The sequence below is a fragment of the Bufo bufo genome, chromosome 1 (genome assembly GCF_905171765.1).
Source record: "Bufo bufo chromosome 1, aBufBuf1.1, whole genome shotgun sequence".
Lineage (NCBI taxonomy): Eukaryota > Metazoa > Chordata > Amphibia > Anura > Bufonidae > Bufo > Bufo bufo.
In genome coordinates, this window is record NC_053389.1 from 233,127,492 (window position 1) to 233,149,601 (window position 22,110).

Sequence of the window (22,110 nt, forward strand, 5' to 3'; positions counted from 1 at the left end):
CCCCCCCGTTCGTCCGCTGTGACCCCCAATGATTTGGCGCACTGTATTATAATGAGCAGTAAACTCGCAACGGGGAGAAGACTCAGTCTTCTGCTGTGGGCGTCTCCTTCTCCTTGGCTGTGAGCGGTCCGCTCTGATTGGATCGCGCTCACAGCCAGGGAGACGCCCACAACAGAAGACCGCGTCCCCTCCCCGTTGCGAGTTTACTGCTCATTATAATACAGCGCGCCAAATCATTGGGGGGCCACAGCGGATGAACGGGGGAGGGGGGGTTGGGTTTGAAAAAAAATAAAAATACACCCATGGCATCAGTGATCAGTGGGGGCCGCCCTACAAGTTAATACCATAATTAGCCTATGCCAGAACTGATGAAAGGTCCTCTTTAAACTTGAAAAACAGAATCTGACTGCAAAAATCACTTCCCACTTCTGTGATCTACTTTTATAGAGGAAGCCAAGATCTTCTATAAAGCATTTTACACTAGATCATCTCCACCTAGAATCAGAAATTGCTAGTAAATGTATAGAATACAAAGACTCAGTCCAGTCTGTGGGCAGCAGGTGATAGAGGAGAAGAGCAGACGGATACAGGGTTGCCAACAAGAATTTTTCTTTTTTTCTGGACAACTTATCCCAAAACCAGGGACAGCCAACCTTTTTTACAGAAAAATTGGAAAACCTAATGGATTATAAGTAATACATGTCTATAGCTCAATATAGTGATAAGAACTCGTTACCAGCATTTACTGTGAGCTGAGAAATGATGAGAATTACCACCAAAATAATCTAGTCAAGGACCACCAGCCTCAGAAAAATCATGGACGCACTTATTTTCATGGACTGTCCAGGAATTTCTGGACGGTTGGCAACCCTGGACTGATATATAGTTTTATATGCGAAAACATTCAGTATAATTTGTCATTTATTGGTCGAACTCTGTGCTCCTTCTAGGAGTCCAGTGGGCGGGCTTATCAGTGATTGACGGGCTTTCCTGTATGACTGTGGATACAGGAATAGCTGTAAATCACCAATACTAATTTCCTCTTAAGGCTACTTTCACACTTGCATTTTTGCTGGATCCGTCATGGATCAGCACAAACGCTTCCGTTACTGATAATACAACCATCTGCATCCGTTATGAACGGATCCGGTTGTATTATCTTTAACATAGCCAAGATGGATCCGTCATTAACTCCATTGAAAGTCCATGGGGAACGGATCCGTTTTCTATTGTATCAGAGAAAATGGATCTGTCCCCATTGACTTGCATTGTGGGTCATGACGGATCCGTCTTGGCTATGTTAAAGATAATACAACCGGATCTCACAACGGAGAGAAAACAGCAGCATGCTGTGGTCTGCTCTCCGGTATGGGAACGCAAACCAAACAGAACGGAATGCTTTTTGGAGCATTCCTTTCTGTTCAGTTACATTTTGTCCCCATTGACAATGAATGGGGACAAAACGGAAGCGTTTGTTTCCAGAATTGAGATCCTATGACGGATCTCAATACCGGAAAATAGAAATGCTAGTGTGAAAGTAGCCTTACTTCTAAGCCATAAATGAGCAGAGATTTAGATCAATATATGACTAATTATACTGGATCTTTTCCCATAAAACAATATATCTGCTCCTGCCCTATTACATACTGCCTGCATTTTGCAGTATATCTGTTCCTTCCAAATGTTAAAATAGAAAATGGTGTCCAGTGCAGCTCTTAGGCTCCGTTCACACAGGGGTTTTTTGTTAGCAGAACTTGGCACGGAATTTGCACAAAAAATGAATCTGCCTATTTTATTTTATTTTTTGAGATTCCGCTTTTCATCTAATGAGGCTGTGGAACGCAACATGACCTTTCATGGCACAGTATCCAGACACTGCTGGAAACCACGACAATCAGTGAGGTTAAAACACGAGTGGGTCCACAGCATTCAACTTGAAAGACTACAGCAGAAACTGCAGAAGGGTGGATTGACACATAGGTTTTTTCTGCACATTTGCGTTTTTTTCTTTTGTAGCATTTTTTGCATTTGCTGTTTTTGATGCAGAACACACTTCTTTTTTTTTGCTACTGGTGTCTTTTGTATCTCTGACCTTTTTTAAATATAATTTTTTTTTAAATGCAGCATGTTAAAGCAATGACCTTTTTTTTATTATGTCCTCCGTAGGGGAAAAAATCTATTCAAACTTATTAACGCAACTAAAAAAATCCATTAAAAAATGTCCCTGGCATAGGGAAAAAGCAAGCCGTTTTTGTGGCATTTTTTTGTGGTAAAAGAAACACCAGAGCAATTTTTTGTGTGAAGGAAACCTTTTAAAGACCGTCAAGTAGTTTACCTTTTATTGGCATATTGCACAGCAGACGTCTATGGATCCATCTGCATATGGAAGCCGTCATGCACAATGGTACCATGTATTTTGGAGATACCTTTGGAGACACCATAGGGCGGCTCACAGAGTGTCTTTTCTGTTTGATGTAGTTTTTCTATAATATATTGCTGATTCTTTTCTTGCCACCTTATACAGTGAGGAACAGAAGTATTTGAACACCCTGCGATTTTGCAAGTTCTCCCTCTTAGAAATCATGGAGCGGTCTGAAATTTACATTGTACGTGCATTCCCACTCTGAGAGACAGAATAAAAAAATAAAATTCAGGAACCATTGTATGATTTTTTTTTAAGAATTTGTCTTGCACTGCTGAACATAAGTATTTGAACACCTGAGAAAATCAGTGTTAATATTTAGAGTATAGAGGTCAAACGTTTCCTGTAGTTCTTGACCAGGTTTGTACACACTGCAACAGGAATTTTGGCCCACTCCTCCACACAGATCTCCTCTAGATCTGTCAGGTTTCGGGGCAACATTGGATTTAGGTCTGGAGACTGGCTAGGCCACTCCAGAACCTTGATATGCTTCTTACGGAGCCACTCCTTGATTATCCTGGCTGTGTGCTTCGGGTCGTTGTTATGTTGGAAGACCCAGCCACGACCCTTTAATGCTCTGACTGAGGGAAGGAGGTTGTTGCTCAAAATCTCACAATAAATGGCCCTATTCATCCTCTCCTTAATACAGTGCACTCGTCCTGTCCCCCTCGCAGAAAAACACCCCCAAAGCATGATGTTACCACCCCCATGCTTCACAGTAAGGATGGTGTTCTTGGGATGCAACTCATCCTTCTTTTTCCTCCAAACTCGACGAGTGAAGTTTAGATCAAAAAGTTCTACTTTGGTCTCATCTGACCACATGACTTTCTCCTCTGGCAATTGCCCCGTAGCCCTTTCCAGCCTTTTGTCTGTGGTGTCTTGACAGCTCTTTGGTCTTGCCCATGGTAGTAGTTGGCGTCTGACTGACTGTGGGGTGGACAGGGGTCTTTAAAGAGCTTAGACAGGTGCTACCAAGTTATATTAATAAGTGGAGTAGAGGTGGACTTTTTACATGCACAGTAACAGGTCTTTGAGAGCCAAAATTCTTGCTGTTTCTCAGGTGTTCAAATACTTATGTTCAGCAGTGCAAGACAAATAAATTCTTTAAAAATCATTCAATGTGATTTCCAGATTTTTTTAAAAAAATCCTGTCTCTCAGAGTGGGAATGCACCTACAATGTGAATTTCAGACCTCTCCATGATTTCAGGTGGAAGAACTTGCAAAATCGCAGGGTCCGTTTACTAGACATGCCAGCCACAAGTCCAGGTAACTTAGGTGACAATCCCTACAGGAGCTGCAGTGGCAATCATTTCCTATTGTCATTGAGGGAGGAATAGGTTATGGCTAAGATCACAGATTTACTAGAGATTCTAGGTGGAAATGTTCATTAACCCCCTTTTCAAGTAAAAATGCTCTGTTTAACCCATTGTTCAATGTCACATAAATCTCCTGACAGAGTCAGAATATGAGGTAATAGCTCCCAGGGTTGCATGCCAAACCCTTTATTCGTAGGTAAATTAGGGAGAGGTTCTTCTGTTTACATCACTATGAAAAAATAAAAATAAAGATATACATTTTTCAGGTCTCCGACCTCCAGCACTCCACATGCTGGAAAATTACAATGCATATATCACCACTAGTATCCTAATGGTGAACTGGATGGTGGGGGTTGTAGTTTGGTGCAGCAGGAGTTGCAGAGTACATCTACTAGTTGTACAAAGTTCTAAATTTAGCTGTATTTTGTATTCAACTTGCTTATCACCTCTCCTTCCCCTTTTCCTACCCTCCCTGCTGATCATATTGCTGTACTGTGCCCCCCTGTGGATTTAGCCGGTATTACATCTTATCTCTGTCTGACTTTCTTTAAAGACAGGTGAACATGCCCAATGCCACAATATGGTAAGACCAAAAAAACTTCAGAGCGCTGTCACCCTTTCTCTTCTGACACCCTTGACACAACTGTCTTAGCTGTGTGCCCCTGACTAAAGGGCTCTTCTCTCCACACCTTGTCTAGTCTTCTCTGCATGCCCTGTGGCCGCCATGTTGTATTTGTGTCTCCTCAGCTGTGAACTTTGTGGTTTATCTGTGTAATACTCTGTTTTTGTAAGCTTGTCTTACCGCTTACCACCAGGCCAGTCTGAAGTGGCCCAACTTTTCAGCAGACTAATCTGAAGAGAACAGAACGGGTGGAATTCTTGTTGAAAACTAAAAAGGTTCAGGACCATGATTGATACAGCAACTGCGCATGGAAAGTCAGATACCCACAACCAAATCCAGCTTCCAACTCTGGTGAAACAGATTAAGACCACATTCACCCTGCAGTCTTCAGTATTTCAGTCAGTATTTGTAAGCCAATATCAGGGTGCAGTCCATCGGACAACAAACTTTGATGTGGTCATCAATCTTCTTCAAAGATCGTTCAGGAGAAGAGAGAGAAGCTGGAGACCAAGCCATCAAGCAACCAGTCTAAGGGGTTTCACTGTAAACTGCATTCTGCAGCTGGCTATGTACTATAAAACATAAAAGCTCCAGAAACTAAACAAACTAAACATTTTTAAAAACCTACAAAAATCATATTACGGTAGACATAGATTTGCCTTGAACTCCCTCTAATTGGGCCTACAAGTGTGAAAGTGGGTATTTTATAGTGATGAGCTATCCTCAGGACTGGTGGTGGTCTGACTCTTGGTGCCCACTGCCCCCACCAATAGACTGTTTGAGGAGGTCCCAGTGCTCCAGTGAAGGCTGCAGCTTACAGTAGCTGTGCATGGTATCGCTGCTTAGTCCTTTTCTCTTCAATGGAACTAAGCTGAGCTTAGGCCAGTGACTGATGAATGTAATGTAAGCTGTGAGGGCTGTCTTCAAGGGGCTGATTGGCGGGGGTGATGAGAGTCGGACCCCCACAGATTAAACAGTGATGACTTAGGGTACTTTCACACTAGCGTTTCTATTTTCCAATATTAAGATCCGTCATAGGGTCTCAATACTAGAAAAAAAACGCTTTGTCAATGGGGACAAAACGTAACTGAACAGAACGGAATGCTCCAAAATGCATTCTGTTCCGTTCTCATACCGGAGAGCAAGCCGCAGCATGCTGCAGTTTGCTTTCCGTCCTGGGATGACACAATAGAAAACGGATCCGTCCCCCATTGACTTTCACTGGAGTTCATGACAGATCCGTCATTGCTATGTTAAAGATAATACAACCGGATTCATTCATAACGGATCCAGATGGTTGTATTATCAGTAACGGAAGCATTTTTGCTGAACCCTGCTGGATCCAGCAAAAACGCTAGTGTGAAAGTATTTTGTTTCCGTGTCTGTTCCATTTTTTTTGTGGATAGGATGCAGACACCGTGTGCTGTACGCATCAGTATGTCCGTTCCGTAGCCCCTTGTTTTGCGGACAAGGATAGGCATTGTTACAATGGATCTGCAAAATAACGGATGACATCCAGATGTCATCCTTTTTTTTTTGCGGAACCACAATTTGCGGACTGCAAAACACATAGGGTCGTGTGCATGTAGCCTTAATCCTGAAGATTGGGCATCAGTATAAAACACTCAGAAATCCCCTTTAAGGCCTCTTGCACACGACCGTATGGCTTTTTCAGTGTTTTGCCCGCAAAAAACGGATCCGTAAAAAATACGGATGACGTCTGTGTGCATTCCCTTTTTTTGCGGAATAGAACAGCTGGCCCCTGATGGAACAGTCCTATCCTTGTCCGTTATGCGGAAAATAATAGGACATGTTCTCTCTTTGTATGGAACGCAAAATACGGAACGTAAACAGAAAAAAAAACGTTTGTGTGCATGAGGCCTAACTCTATAGGGGAGATTCTTAATGAGGGGAATTTTTAAAGTCAGCTTTGCTGGAGTCTGCACTGCAATCAAACGTTGTATGATGTTTGATACTTTTGGTGCATCTTTACGTCTAACACCCCCCCCCCCCCCCTTTACTGGAGGAAGATTGAGACAATTTTTGTGACTTTTTAAAAGTCATAGGGGCTCATTTATTAAGGCCTCATGCACACGACCGTTGTGTGTTTTGCGGTCCGCAAATTGCGGATCCGCAAAACACGGATGGCGTCCGTGTGCATTCCGCAATATGCGGAACGGTACGGACAGCCATTAATATAACTGCCTATTCTTGTCCGTTTTGAATAGGACAGGTTATATTTTTTTTTGCGGACCACGGACCAGAGTAACGGATGCGGACAGCTGTCCGCATCTTTTGCAGCCCCATTAAATTGAATGGGTACGCATACAAGCCGCAAAAACTGCGGCTCGGATGTGGACCAAAACAACGGTCGTGTGCATGAGGCCTAAGACTGGTGTTTTCCACACTAGTCTTAACTGTGTCTGTACTGCTGAAGGAACCATCAAACTTAGGGCTTGTTCACACGGCTCGTGTGCTGCCCGTTGCCGTATTGCGGACCGCATTTGCGGATCCGCAATACACGGGCACCCGTTCTGTGTGCATTGCGCACTGCACTTTGCAGTCAACAGCACGGGCTTCACACGGTCGTGTGAACAAGCCCTTATGTGGTGGAGCAGGCCTCTACATAATTTTCGCACTTCCTTTAGCAAGTCGTCCAGCAGACTTAAATCTACACCAGCTCCCTTTCTGGCGCAGATTTAAGCCATTTTCTATGCCAAAAACTGTATTTTGTGGATCACGGAGTTCACACAGCCGGTGCCCGTGTATTGAGAAACCGCAATACGGGCACCACGGCCATACAGTTGTGTGAATGAGCCCCAACTGATGGAAATAACTAACCAAATAACGGAAGTGTGTGTGCCGACCGTGGCCCTATTGCGCCCGGCAAACAGCGGGTCCGCAATACACAGGCACCGGCCGTGTGCACACCGCATCACAAATGCGGACCCATTCAAGTGTAATCCAGGAGATGTGGTGCGGAATGGAGGCACGGATCGGAAGCCCATGGAAGCACTACAGAGTGCTTTTGTGGGTTTTCTGTCCGTGCCTCCGGACCGCAAAAAAGTAGTGCATGCACTACTTTTTTGCGGTGCAAACAGTGGGATGTGGATCGCGGATCACATTCAAGTGAATAGGTCCGGGATCAGCATGCGGCGGTTGCGGACCTCAATTTTCTAGGTCATCAATATCTGATCAGTGAGGGTTCAACATTGGACACCTCAACTGATCAGCTCCTCACAGGCTGATTGATGGGGGTTCTGGCAGTCCGACCCCCACCAATGAGATATTGTTAACCTTTCCTGTGGATAGGGCGTCAGTAACCCCCGGAAGACCCTCTTAAGCTGAGCCATCAGAATTCCCTGATTTGAATAGATTTTGCCTGTGCAGATCTAACATTTGAAATATGTGTTTGTTAATATGACATGTAAATGACCCCCTTTATAAGAATAGATGATAATGTTTGTTCTGTCAACAGAATACAACACAATACCATTCTCTTATGGAGCAAAATACTTTCAAATTTTAATTGGTTTCTTCATTACATTGTAAAAGCCTTTGCTGGAACCTGGAATTTGCCATTTTAATTTGTGCCAATTGAAAGAACAGTCTGTGTAGGACGCCCATGGCTGCCTACATGGAGCCTAAAGGTGATGGGGTGTATGGTGGAGTAAGCAGAGCTCGGGTCCTGGTATGTTCTCAACAAGAAATCCAACCAGTCTGTTCTCTAAACCCTCTAAACCCTTGATGTCCTTTGTTTTCCTCTTACTTTTGCAGATTATGAGTTAATGAGAAGGAAAGTTTTATATCAGAGATAGAAAGTTATCATTCTCACCAGGTGTATAGATAATCTTGTCATATCTGTCCCACCTTTCAAATAAGACCCATTTAACCTTCTCCAAAATTTTGCCCAAAAGTTGTCCAGTATTTTTATGCATAGGGAAAATATGAGAAGCTAAAAGCTGCAGGAAGTCTTCTAGGTTGTACAGAGCAATACTGGGGAAAAAATCCTAAGCGTTAAGGCAGTTTAGTATATATTTTATTTATTTTATTTTATAAAATATGGATATTTTAGTGGGTAAAAAATTATTGTTGCAGAGTATAGGGTCAGGGCCTACAGGGTAAGTCAGACAGGCAGTGCCTACCCAGTGACCTCCTTGATTCTGTGTAACCTAAGACCATTGTATATTCTAGCAGGGTGAGGAAAACTCGCGGATCTCCATCACCTTCTTCAGGCTTTTTCGTGTTATGAGGCTGGTGAAGCTCCTCAGTCGTGGGGAGGGAATCCGGACTCTTCTTTGGACGTTCATCAAATCTTTTCAGGTAACAAGGGCCACCTTTTCTACTTTACACTTCCCAATGGATAGATATAGCTCTGCAGCCAGGGTTGCCAACCTAAAAAAAAAATTTCGGGATAAATTAATCAAAAATCATTTACAGCTAACATGTTTTACGGACAAATTGGAAAACTATAATGAACTATAAAAATTATGTAATACATCTCTGTAGGTCAGATACTAATGCTGAACACCTTACCAGCATTTACTGTGAGCTAAAAAATGCTAAAAATTACACTCAACGTGGCCTGCTCAAGTACCACCAGCCTCAAATAAATCACAGACACATCAAATTTTTTTCTGGAAGAAAGTCCTCCATTTTTACGGACTGTCCAGGAATTTCTGGTTACAGCCTCTTCTAAAGTTATCCCTGCACAGTGCTGCTCCGTCACCCGGCTGTGCACGTAACAAGCTGGACCCGTTCACTAAATATTAGCTGTAGACACTGTTCACGGAAAAACAGTGAAGGGTTCCCAGGTATACAGCAGTGTTGCAGCCCCTACACTCTCAGGCTCCCAGTGGATGGACCGCCACAGATCATAAAACAGTATTCCAACACCTAATAAGATGGGGACACCCTGTTAAGTAGTTTAGTTCCACTTACAAACGTGGCTGTGTTTATAATTTGTCAACAACATAATTATTTTTTTTCCTCCTCACCTTCCAAGAGCCATATAGTCATATGTATTTTTTTGTTGTACTTTTTAATGCCATCATTTATAGGGCATGTGCACCTTTCATGGTGGGGGTTGGATAGGCAAACATCGCCTCTTACTGGACAGACCTACGAAGGGAAGCATACTTACCTGCTCAGTTAGGCCCCTTTCACACGGGCGAGTATTCCGCGCGGATGCGATGCGTGAGTTGAACGCATTGCACCCGCACTGAATACCGACCCATTCATTTCTATGGGGCTGTGCACATGAGTGGTGATTTTCACACATCACTTGTGCGTTGCGTGAAAATCGCAGCAAGCTCTATATTGTGCGTTTTTCACGCAACGCAGGCCCCATAGAAGTAAATGGGGCTGTGTGAAAATCGCGAGCATCCGCAAGCAAGTGCGGATGCGGTGCGATTTTCACGCATGGTTGCTAGGAGACGATCGGGATGGGGACCCGATCTTTATTATTTTCCCTTATAACATGGTTATAAGGGAAAATAATAAAATCTACAGAACACCTAACCAAACCAGAAATTCTGTGAAGAAGTCCGGGTTCGGGTCTGGGTACCAAACATGCTGATTTTTCTTATGCGTGTGGAAAAGGCATTAAAACGCTTTGCACTCGCGCAGAAAAATCGCGCATTTTCCCGCAACGCACCCGCATCTTGTCCGGCCCTCACACGCGACGCCCGTGTGAAAGAGGCCTTACTCCACTGGCCCCCCTGGATGTAAATTTCCTGCTGCGTCATGACAAATGGCCCTGCAAGGAGAGCAGGTCGCTGCTGCAGCCAGTGACTGTAATGCACACTATGTAATGGCATCAGAACATTTTCTAAAATGCCTATATGTGTCAGAAAATCTCTTTAATTGTGCAGTTTAGAAAAAAAATATTCCTATTTTATTGATTTCCTGACTTTGTACTTTCACCCACAGGCACTCCCGTATGTGGCTCTCCTAATTGTTATGCTGTTTTTTATCTACGCTGTTATTGGTATGCAGGTAAAGAAAACCTCTCAAATGTCTTTGTTATTTTGTCCATTCTGGACAGTCCCTTATTATCAGCAGAGGACAAGATGGTAAGCTTATCAGTGGGTGTCCTTCTGCTGAGAACCTACAGCACCACCACAGGACAAATGAAGGATTACACAGTGCCCACTGAAATCAATAGGCACTCCATGTAACGCACGGATGTACTAAGTCTTCCACAGCAACAGCCACTCTTTGTAGAAGGGGACCCTCCTGTATTAACCAAGAATCACTACAGGATGTTTTGTTTAGTTTTTTTCTAAACTAGACAACCTTTTTTACCTTTGGAAAAATCCACACCCACCTGCTCTATTTTGGCTCCTTGGCTTTCTTCACTGGTCTTTAAATTCCTGACTCTAAATTTTAAGATAGATGGGGTCATGTCTAGTGCCACAGCCAATGACTGGCCTTACGTTGACGTGTTTCCTGTGCAGCATGTCACTGCTGGGTCAAGTGGCAATTGGGTACATGTCACAAGTAAGGTTAGTCATGGCTGCAGCAGATCATGTCACTATGTTCATCTGGAAGTTTATAGACCAGTAAACTGGAAGACTAGTGAAGGCAGTGGTGGGGAGCAGGTGCCAATGGAATTCTCCACAGGTACTGCAGGCTGGGATGGAAATTGAAAAAAATAAAAAAAAACATTTAAGTGTTCAAACCCATTTTGGTCTCTTCAGCTGGAGGACAAACATAATTGGGTTTCTTTGCATCCCAACAGTTTAGAATTTATCGATTGGACACCATAATATTTTTTATATTGTGTTTGCTCTCCATAAAAGCTGACAGTTACAGGGCTCCTTAAGATTCGTTTTTATGAGGGAGACCATAATTCTCAAACCAGGAAACCCTTCTAAGCAGCAACTGTGAAGATAACATACCTTTTCCCTACAAGTTGTTATTCAGATTCATGGATGACCATGTAATAATGGCAGATAACCATGCCTTTCATAATAATTTGCAGAACCCTTACCTTTACTGAACTTTCAGCAGCTATTAATAAAAAAATTATCCCATTGACACTGCCCCTTTAATTGAAATAACTGTCTCTGTGCAGGTTTTCGGGAAGATTGCACTAAACGACACCACACATATTAACCGGAATAATAATTTCCAGACCTTTCCACAGGCCGTCCTGCTACTCTTCAGGTTTGTGGAACAAATGTTATTTTTCAGGGTCTGTCTGTTAGACTTTCTGTCTGTCCAGAATACATGTGGCATAGTAAACCATACGTTATTGCAGCAGCCAAAGTTTAGCAATTATACTGCATTTTTGGAAAGAAAATATTCCTTGATCTGCTTCAGGATAGGTCATCAAAATCAGGTTGGTGGGGCTATGACACCCCCAATCGATCAGCTGTTTCAGGCAGCCACTGTCACCAGAAACTATACAGTGGACAGGGCCAGAAGCAGAGAGGGCTCCATCCACTGTGGTGGTCATGCCAGGGTACTGCAGCTCAGCTCTCAGTGAATGGGAGTGGGCTGCAATATGCCAGCATCGGAAACTACACAGTGGATGGAGTTTTCCATCCACTGTATAGTTTCTGGTGCCAGTGGTTGCTGAAACAGGTGATCAGTGGGGTTACCAGTTGTCAGACCCCACAATCTGATATTGATGACCTATAGCAGGCATGCTCAACCTGCGACCCTCCAGCCGTTTCCAAACCACTTACTCCCAGCATTCCCAGACAGTCTACAGCTATCAGCCTGCAGCAGGGCATGGTGGCAGTTTTACAACAGCTGGAGGGCCACAGGTTGAGTTCCCTGACCTATAAGATAGGTCATCAATACCAAAGTCCCTAATAACCCCTTTAATATCCAGTTCACATCACTCTGGACACCTTATTTCTTGGCTCCAAAATTTCCAGTTTAAAGGAGCCAGAAAATGTTAAAAATAAAAAAGAAGCATTACTCACCTCCACTGATTCTCCACAATTGAAGTTCCAACACTGCTCTGTTCCCCGCTGCTCTCCACTTCATGTCCCAGTGATTGGCATTTCTGCCTCCTTGCACGGGACAGAAAGAAGAGCGCAGCATTGGAATGGCAGTGGCGGGGAATCGGTCGAGGTGAATAATACTTTTTTATATTTAGGCCCCTTTTTCAATTTTTTCTATTCTCTCCAGAAAACCCAAATGTTTGTGTATAAAGTGTCAGTAGGAGGAAGCAGAGATGAATTAAAAGATGGTCTTGATGTTTTTTACCTCCTCCTTCCTGGCACGCATTCCTCTACCATTGACCTGTGTCGTTCTAACAGATGTGCGACCGGTGAAGCCTGGCAGGATATCATGTTAGCTTGTCTCCCCAACAAGAAGTGTGAGCCGGAATCGGAGACTCACCAACCTGAAGAGGACTACTCCTGTGGCAGCAGTTTTGCAGTCTTCTATTTCATCAGCTTTTATATGCTCTGTGCTTTCCTGGTGGGTCTCATTCGCCCCTCTCCTGCAGCCCTGTCATTCTCAGTTCTCCATCTCTCATCCAGGTCCACGAGAACTAGTCTTAAACATTGCTTTCTTTTGCTACAGATCATCAACTTGTTTGTTGCAGTCATTATGGATAATTTTGACTATCTGACGAGAGATTGGTCCATATTGGGTCCTCATCATTTGGATGAATTCAAAAGGATTTGGGCAGAGTATGATCCGGAGGCTAAGTAAGACCTACTAATATTATTATGTTGAAAACAGAATGGGGAATAGTTAGTAAATGTGTCATTTTGCTGACAGTATTGAATAGAAAAAATACCGCATTTACTACATGACATACAGTAAGTTCCTGAAACTGTTGCATAGACATGTAAATTTGGGGGGGGGGGGGGGGGAGTCATTTATTATACTGAAATACGCCTACATTTCAGGTGCAGATGGTGGCTCCCCGCTCACACCAGCGTCTAAAACGCCGGTCTTGATAAATGTGCCACTTGGTGTTTTAGAAATGATGTACTGCTGGTTGGCTGGGAATAATTTATTTTGTTGGGGGAGAAGGGGTTTAAAGAAATACATCATGGTGCCTGGCCTGTTTACTACATAGCTACATAACTCCAATAGCAAAAGAAACGTACTGGACCAGATATAATTCATGAAAAAAAAATATATGGGGCCATGCACACATTGGGGGAGATTTATCAGAACTGGTGTAAAAGAAAACTGGTTTAGTTGCCCATAGTAACCAATCGGATTCCAACTTTTATTTTTCAGAGCTCCTTTTGAAAATAAAAGGTGAAATCTGGTTGCTACAGGCAACTAATCCAGTTTTCCTTTGCACCAGTTTTAATAAATATATAAATATAACTAGCTGGAGAACCCGGCTTCGCACGGGTATATTTAATCTATTTCATTTAACCACCTCCCGTCCGCCCATAGACTATAAACGTCCGGGAGGTGGTTCTCTATTTCTGAATGGACGTTCCTGAACGTCCATTCAAAGACTGCAGCTGCAAAATGCGCCTTAAATGCGACGGTGCGGATTCCTTTAGCGGACATACACACGCACACACATACACTCAGCTTTATATATTAGATAAAGTGTTTGAGCATGTTTCTAGTCTAAAAAATGCTGTCTTAGACAGTTTTATTTTATTAGTCGCATTTACTACTGAAATTGCGCCTGTTTTTTACACTGTTTTGTCCTGTTCACCTATTTAGATTTTTTAGACTAATGCAGAAGTATTATAACAAATGCACATGGACGGCATCCATATGTTTTGCAGATCCGTTTTTTTGCGGACTGCAAAATACATACGGTCGTGTGAATGTAGCCTTAAAATAACTCTTTGGTTGCTTTTGCAGTATGCTTTGGGTCATTGTCCATCTGCACTGTGAAGCACCGTCCAATGAGTCCTGAAGCATTTGGCCGAATATGAGCAGATAATATTGCCCGAAACACTTCAGAATTCATCCTGCTGCTTTTGTCAGCAGTCACATCATCAATAAATACAAGAGAACCAGTTCCTTTCCTTCTCCATACTCTTCTCTTCCCATCACTCTGGTACAAGTTGATCTTGGTCTCATCTGTCCATAGGATGTTGTTCCAGAACTGTGAAGGCTTTTTTAGATGTCGTTTGGCAAACTCTAATCTGGCCTTCCTGTTTTTGAGGCTCACCAATGGTTTACATCTTGTGGTGAACCCTCTGTATTCACTCTGGTGAAGTCTTCTCTTGATTGTTGACTTTGACATACATACACCTACCTCCTGGAGAGTGTTCTTGATCTGGCCAACTGTTGTGAAGGGTGTTTTCTTCACCAGGGAAAGAATTCTTCGGTCATCCACCACAGTTGTTTCCCTGGTCTTCTGGGTCTTTTGGTGTTGCTGAGCTCACCGGTGCGTTCCTTCTTTTTAAGAATGTTCCAAACAGTTGTTTTGGCCACGCCTAATGTTTTTTCTATCTCTCTGATGGGTTTGTTTTGTTTTTTCAGCCTAATGATGGCTTGCTTCAATGATAGTGACAGCTCTTTGGATCTTATCTTGAGAGTGGACAGCAAAAGATTCCAAATACAAATAGCACACTTGAAATGAACTCTGGACCTTTTATCTGCTCATTGTAATTGGGATCATGAGGGAATAACACACACCTGGCCATGGAACAGCTGAGAAGCCAATTGTCCCATTACTTTTGGTCCCTTAACAAGTTCACCTGATTTGGATGTAAATACCCTCAAATTAAAGCTGACAGTCTGCAGTTAAAGAACATCTTGTTCATTTCATTTCAAACACATTGTGGTGGTGTATAGAGCCAAAAATGTTAGAATTGTGTCGATGTCCCAATATTTATGCACCTGACTGTATATCGACTCAACCAGTCCACAAAATGACACTCACCAAAAACTCAGGGTTAGATTTGTGTAAAGTAGAACTGGCTTAGTTGCCCATAGCAACCAATCAGATTCCACCTTTCATTTTTGAAAGGAGCAGTGAAAAATAAAAGGTGGCATCAGAGAGGATGAAAAAAAATATGCAAGCCAGATGATGGATATATATCCATTTAACAACTATATATCTACTACAAAAAACTGGGACAGTTGGAAAAGGATATGGCAGATGTGTGCATTTTACTGTTATTTGTTCCAATTTAATGCTTCATTCCCTATTTGCCTCCATACCCAGGGGTCGAATCAAGCACTTGGATGTAGTAACACTGCTAAGACGGATTCAGCCACCATTAGGATTTGGTAAACTGTGTCCGCATCGCGTGGCATGCAAGGTAATCAAATACAAGGGAGAGGGGACATAAAATGTACATTGCATTAGAAAAGTCTTCCGACCCTCTCACTTTTTTCTCGTTTTGTTATGTTGCAGCCTTATGATAAAATAAAAAAAATTCAAGTTTTCCCCCCAACGTTTGTGTGCATGAGCTCTTAGTTAAAACACCTTGGGCAGTAATTACAGCCTCCAGTCTTCTTGGGTATGATGCCACAATGTTTGCACACCTGGGTTTGGGGATTTTCTGCCATTCTTCTCTGCAGATCCTCTAAGGATGAATGAGGACCGTCGATGGACAGCCATTTTTGAATCTGTCCAGAGATGTTCGATTGGGTTCAAGTCTGGCTGGGTCATTGAAGGACATTCAAAGAGTTGTCCCTAACCATACCTCTATTGTCTTGGTCATTGTCTTGTTGGGGTCCGGAGTACACTGGATCAGGTTTTCATAAAAAATATCTCTGTACTTTGTTCCATTCAACTTTCCCTCAACCCTGACCAGTCTCCCTGTCCCAGATGCAAAAAAACTCCCCCACAGCATGATTCTGCCACCACCGTGCTTCACTGTAGGAATGGTATTGGGCAGTTGATGAGTAGAACAGGGTTTCCTCCAGACATGACACTTAGAATTGAGGCCAAAAAGTTGGTATCATCAGACCAGACAATCTTGTTTCTCACAGTCCTTCAGGTGGGTTTTTATGTGTCTTTTACTGAGGAAATGCTTCTTTCTGGCCAGTCTGCCATAAAGCCCAGATTTATAGAGTGCTGCAGTGATGGTTGACATTCTGGAAGTTTCTCCTATCTGCACACAGGATCTTTGGAGCTCAGAGTGAACTTTGGGTTCTTGGTCACCTATCTTACCAAGGCCACTCTCCCCCGATTACTTAGTTTGGTGGAACGGCCAGCTCTAAGAAGAGTCCTGGTTGTTCAGGCCACTGTGCTCTTGGGAACTTTCAGTGCAGCAGAAACTATTTTGTACCCTTCTCAAGATCAGTGCGCGCACACAATCCTGTCTTTGGCCTCTACAGGCAGTTCTTTCCTCCTCATGGCTTGGTTTTTTCTCTGATAAGCCCTGTCAGCTGTGAGACCTTATATAGACAGGGGTTTGTCTTTCCAAATCATGTCCAATCATCTGAGTTTATTAGAGGTGGACTCCAATCAAGGCGTAGAACCATCTCAAAGATGATCAAGAGAAATGGGAGGGCCCCTGAGGTAAATTTCAAGTGTCATAGCAAAGGGTTTAAATACCTATGTCTATGCCAAATTGTAGTTTTTCCTTTTTAATAAATTAGCAAAAATGTTCTAACATTCTGTTTTCACTCTCTCATTATGAGGTATTAATTGTGGATTGATGGGGGAAGACTTGATATCTTTTTTATTTTAGCACAAGGCCGCAACATAAAAAATTAGAAAAAACTGAAAGGGCGTGAAGACTTTCTGAATGCATTGTACAAGTTTGTTACATGAAGAAAGCTGTGGATAAGGCAACATAACATAATGCCATGGTGATCCTGTGAGAAAAAAATGCTTCTCCCATACGTCTTGCCACTTTGCTGTTGCCTTAAAGAAGACCTGTCACCATAAAATGCAATGTAGTCTGCAGCAGCATGTTATAGAGCAGGAGGAGCGGAGCAGAGAGAAGCGAAAAGATTCAATAAAACGTGTAATTGATACATTTATATCTCAGCTTTTCCTAAACTTAAGACCTCCCCTGTGACCATCTCAATGACGGACAGCTATCTATGTATACACACTTACACAGAGAATGCTATCTGATGCTCTGACTGATCTCACCTCCCCATTTACAAACTATACATCAGCCTGCTCAGCATCTCCTGCTCTGTACCCTGCTACCTGCAGATTGCACTGCATTTTGTGGTGACAGGTCTTTTTTAAATGTATATTAAATCTTGTGACACTTGCATGACCTATGTTTTCTCCATTACCCAGCGTTTAGTCGCCATGAACATGCCTTTGAACAGCGATGGTACGGTCATGTTTAATGCAACGCTGTTTGCTTTAGTTCGGACTTCTCTATGCATTAAAACTGATGGTAAGTGTAGATTCATTTGTGCTATACTCTATGTGTTGTAAATATTTGCTTTTCCTTTTCTTTCGACCTTTAAACCGATAGATCTTGTGTCTTAAAGGGAATCTGTCACCTGGTTTGAGCATATTAAAGTGTTACTACTGCCATGTACAATAAAATACCTTATTTCTTGCTGTAGTCTTCATTTTTTGTTTCATGTTTTCATTAGAGATAAAATCCATTTTTTATATTATGCAAATGAGTGTCCAAGGTGCCCATCGAGGCGTTATTATCCTAATCTGGAGCTGAGTAACTCCCCCCTACAGTGCCCAGCCCGCCTTCCTTTAGAGCCCAAGCATGCCTCTTCCAGCATAACTAACTTCCCACACCAGAACTCTTGCCCCCCCCCCCCCCCTCCACTATGTGATTATTTGGCTGTAACTACGCCCAGAGATTCCTTGCGTCCGCTCGGTGAAATCTCCCGCAGGCGCAGTACCGTGGACTGCCTGCGCAATGTAGAAGCTCCTGAGGGCAATAGTTTTAAATTTGTCACTGGGCTCGGCGCATGCCCAGTGACACATTTGAAGCTGTTGCCCTCAGGAGCTTCTACATCGCGCAGGCAGTCCACGGTACTGCGCCTGCGTGAGATTTCACATAGCGGAGGGGGGCGGCGGCAAAAAGTTTGGGTGTGGGCAGTTACTTATGTTGGAAGAGGCGTGCTTGGGCTCTAAAGGAAGGCGGGCTGGGCACTGTAGGGGGGAGTTCCTGGAGTCCAGATTAGGATAATAACGCCCCTCTGGGCACCTTGGACACTCATTTGCATAATATAAAAAATGGATTTTATCGCTAATGAAAACATGAAACAAAAAATGAAGACTACAGCAAGAAATAAGGTATTTTATTGTACATGGCAGTAGTAACACTTTAATATGCTCAAACCAGGTGACCGATTCCCCTTTACACGCAATAATTTTCAGGCGCAGTCTAGTGTCATGGGTGTTACTGATGTGCGTGTTGTCAGGAAGGCAATATGGAGTATAGAATGACCTCGCCAAGAATAAATTCTGCAATCCATCATAAACAAAACCCAGATCCTGATTACTTAAATGTTCACTAACTTCTCACACAACTTTGCATATATCAATTGTTCAAACAACCACAAGAAACTGTAGTATATAATATCAGTGAGAAATGTTTATTTCTCATGTTATCAGCCATCCACTATCATCTCTGAAGGAGCATCATATAATACATGTCAATGCAAGTTTATGGAGTGGGGAGGGAGGGTGTGTGAGCAGGAGCTGAGTAGACAGGCACAGACAAAGACAGGCTGCACAGCTACATAGGAAGGTTATAGCTCAGCACAAGTGCTTTATTCACAAAAATACAGGTTAGTAGTTCTCTGTAATATCCTCCATTATCCTGGGACTGCTTCTGAGTGACTATGAAACAGTTACGAAGGAGAATCTTCTCTACTTTATGTGTGCAGTGGATAAGAGCTAATCTCCACCTACCATATCTGAGAGAACTGCAGACTCAGTGGCGTAATTAGAAATGACTGGGCCGCAGAGCAAATTTTAGAATGCCCCCCCCTTAGCAACTTCTTCACAACCCCCTCCTCCCATGCAACTCCCACTTATGTGGCTAGTCAAGATCACTGTCTCAGAAGAGGCCCAGCAGCCACTCCAACTGTTTTCTACAGTTTCACTGTATATAATGTAAATGTATAATACTGTTGAGGAGGGCCTGACAATAAAATCTTTCAGTCCTCCTTCTGGGTGGGCCCCTTCTGAGTTTGGGCCCCAAAGCAGCCGCTTCACCTATAGCTACGCCCCTGTGCAGACTAGATATTCAGCAAGCACAGATGAAAACTGCTAAAAAATGGCAGATACAAGTGATATAATGGCCAGAAATAGTGTTATTCTTCATGTACACACACTTTATTACTAATTAACGCAAAGTTTGTTGAAAGCTCAGTGACGCTTTAAGGGTACTGTGACACATGGTGGGTTCGCTGTGGATTGGCTGAAATGGGATGGTTTTCATGGCAGTATTGTTGCAGACATTGGAAAAGGCGAAGGCCGGGGGTAAAACCCTCACATGCTGTGGATTGAAAAACTGCAGCGCAAGTCAGTATACACTGAAGTTTCCTTAGCAAACTGTGGATGAAATATCTAAAGTCTTTATGGAATTAAAGCATTTAGTAAAGCATCTGCTAATGACCAAAGGAAGCCCACGAATAACTTTTCATTATTCAATGATTATACAATGTTATACTTTGAGATTGATTAACATAAAACTGGAAGGGACCCTTTGCAGGCATTTTTGACCATTGCATTGTCCTCATTTTAGGCTAAACATTGTTTTCATTTTGTCTTTATTAAAAATTTTCCTCCGTTTTTTTGCGTTCTACTTCACAGGGAATTTGTCAGAAAGCTATTCTGGCGGCTCGATCTGTAGCTCTTATCTCTGAACTCCTGACCACTCATGAACACTAATTTAAGCTGAATTCTTATCAGACTGATAGGAATTTAGATATAAGGAATGTTTATGAGCTGTGAGGGCTCTAGGGATAAGGGCTACAGGTGAGGCTGTCAGAGACATTTTACCGTGAAGCAGAAATAAACAGTCTGCAGATGCACTGTTAGGCCTCATGCACACGACCGTTGTTGTGTTCCGTTCCGCAAAATGGGGTTCCGTTGTTCCGTGATCCGTTTCCGTTTTTGTTTCCGTGTGTTTTCCTTTATTTTTGGAGGATCACCAGACATAAAGGAAAGTAAAAAAAAGTCTAAGACAGGTTTGCCATGCAAATGATAGGAAAAAAACGGACGCGGACGACAATCTTGTGTGCCTCCGGGTTTTTTAACGGTCCCATTGACTTGAATGGGTCCGCGAACCGTTTTCCCGCGAAAATAATAGGACAGGTTATTTTTTTTGACGGACTGGAACCACGGATCACGGACGCGGATGGCAAACGGTGCATTAGCCGAGTTTTCAACGGACCCATTGAAAGTCAATGGGTCCGCAGAAAATCACGAAAAACGGCACAACGTACAGGGAATAAAACAACGGTCGTGTGCATGAGGCCTAAGGCCTCCTGCACACGACCGTTTTTTCCCCCCGTTTACTGGCCGTTTTTTGCGTTCCGTATACGGTCCGTATACGGAACCATTCATTTCAATGGTTCCGCAAAAAAAACTGAATGTACTCCGTATGCATTCCGTTTCCGTATTTCCGTTTTTCTGTTCCGTTTAAAGATAGAACTTGCCCTATTATTGCCCGCAAATCACGTTCCGTGGCTCCATTCAAGTCAATGGGTCCGCAAAAAAACGGAACACATACGGAAATGCATCCGTATGTCTTCCGTTTCCGCTCCGTTTTTTGCGGAACCATCTATTGAAAATGTTATGCCCAGCCCAATTTTATCTATGTAATTACTGTATACTGTATATGCCATACGGAAAAACGGAATGGAAAAACGGAACAGAAATGGAAACACAACGGAAACAAAAAACGGAACAACGGATCCATGAAAAACGGACCGCAAAACACTGAAAAAGCCATACGGTCGTGTGCACGAGGCCTAAGTGAAAGCTCTTGAGGAAAAATAAAATTTTTGCTATAAAAACTATGGAAAAAAATAATCTTATCCCAAAATGAGCAAAATGATAATAAAATAGTCCCCAAAAGTGCCAATAGCCTTTAAAGGGACTAGGAGCTTCTATGTATATTAATGCTATGACCAGATCTGCTTGTGCCCCCTCATTCCCATGCTACCAATTCTGCCTCCCAACAGGTAACCTAGAACAAGCTAATGAAGAGCTCAGGGCTATTGTTAAAAAGATCTGGAAAAGAACCAGCATGAAACTCCTGGATCAGGTGGTGCCCCCTGCTGGAGGTGAGATGCTCCTCATTGTTACCAGCGACCTCCCTAGACACATAGCTGTGATTCACCCGATTAAAATGCTATTTTTTATGATAGTTATTATACTTTTTCTTAATATCAGATAAGCCTTTGGTGCAATGAGGGCAACACCATTGCTCTTGTTGCATTTAAACTTCGTTCCTTTCTGTGGCCTGGCCCTCATTCGTTGTTTTTGCTGCTACCTGGCCCTGTCAATCAGCGCAGTGAGAGGGGGGCTGTCCACAGAAATGAGTGGAGCTTGGATGCAACAAGAGCAGCAGTGATGCCCTCATTGCACCAAAGGCCTTATTCGCTTATTAAGAAAAAGATTCATAACTTAGGAATGGAGCCTCAGATCAACAAAAGAAAAGAAAAACAGGGTTTTAATCAGGTGACCCACAGCTACAGTGCTGCCCATAATGATTCATACCCCTGGCAAATTTTGACTTAAAGTTACTTTTATTCAACCAGCAAGTAATTTTTTGATGGGCAATGACATAGGTGTCTCCCAAAAGATAATAAGACGATGTACAAGAGGCCTTATTGTGGAAAAAAAACATTTATCAGCTTTTATTTACATTTGAGCAAAAAGTGTCCAGTC

The 22,110-nt window shown here is 42.9% G+C and overlaps 1 protein-coding gene across 6 annotated transcripts in view; it reads left to right on the plus strand.

Annotated features, from left to right (window-relative positions):
* CACNA1C (calcium voltage-gated channel subunit alpha1 C) overlaps positions 1–22,110 on the plus strand; it is a 583,432-nt gene that overhangs the window by 536,921 nt on the left and 24,401 nt on the right. For all 6 annotated transcript variants that reach the window (XM_040436685.1, XM_040436644.1, XM_040436661.1 and 3 more), the window contains 9 exons: positions 4,293–4,322; positions 8,556–8,684; positions 10,293–10,358; positions 11,440–11,531; positions 12,638–12,800; positions 12,906–13,033; positions 15,484–15,580; positions 17,527–17,629; positions 21,402–21,503. In XM_040436685.1, coding sequence (XP_040292619.1) covers positions 4,293–4,322; positions 8,556–8,684; positions 10,293–10,358; positions 11,440–11,531; positions 12,638–12,800; positions 12,906–13,033; positions 15,484–15,580; positions 17,527–17,629; positions 21,402–21,503 — 910 coding nt within the window. The remainder of the gene's footprint in view (positions 1–4,292; positions 4,323–8,555; positions 8,685–10,292; positions 10,359–11,439; positions 11,532–12,637; positions 12,801–12,905; positions 13,034–15,483; positions 15,581–17,526; positions 17,630–21,401; positions 21,504–22,110) is intronic.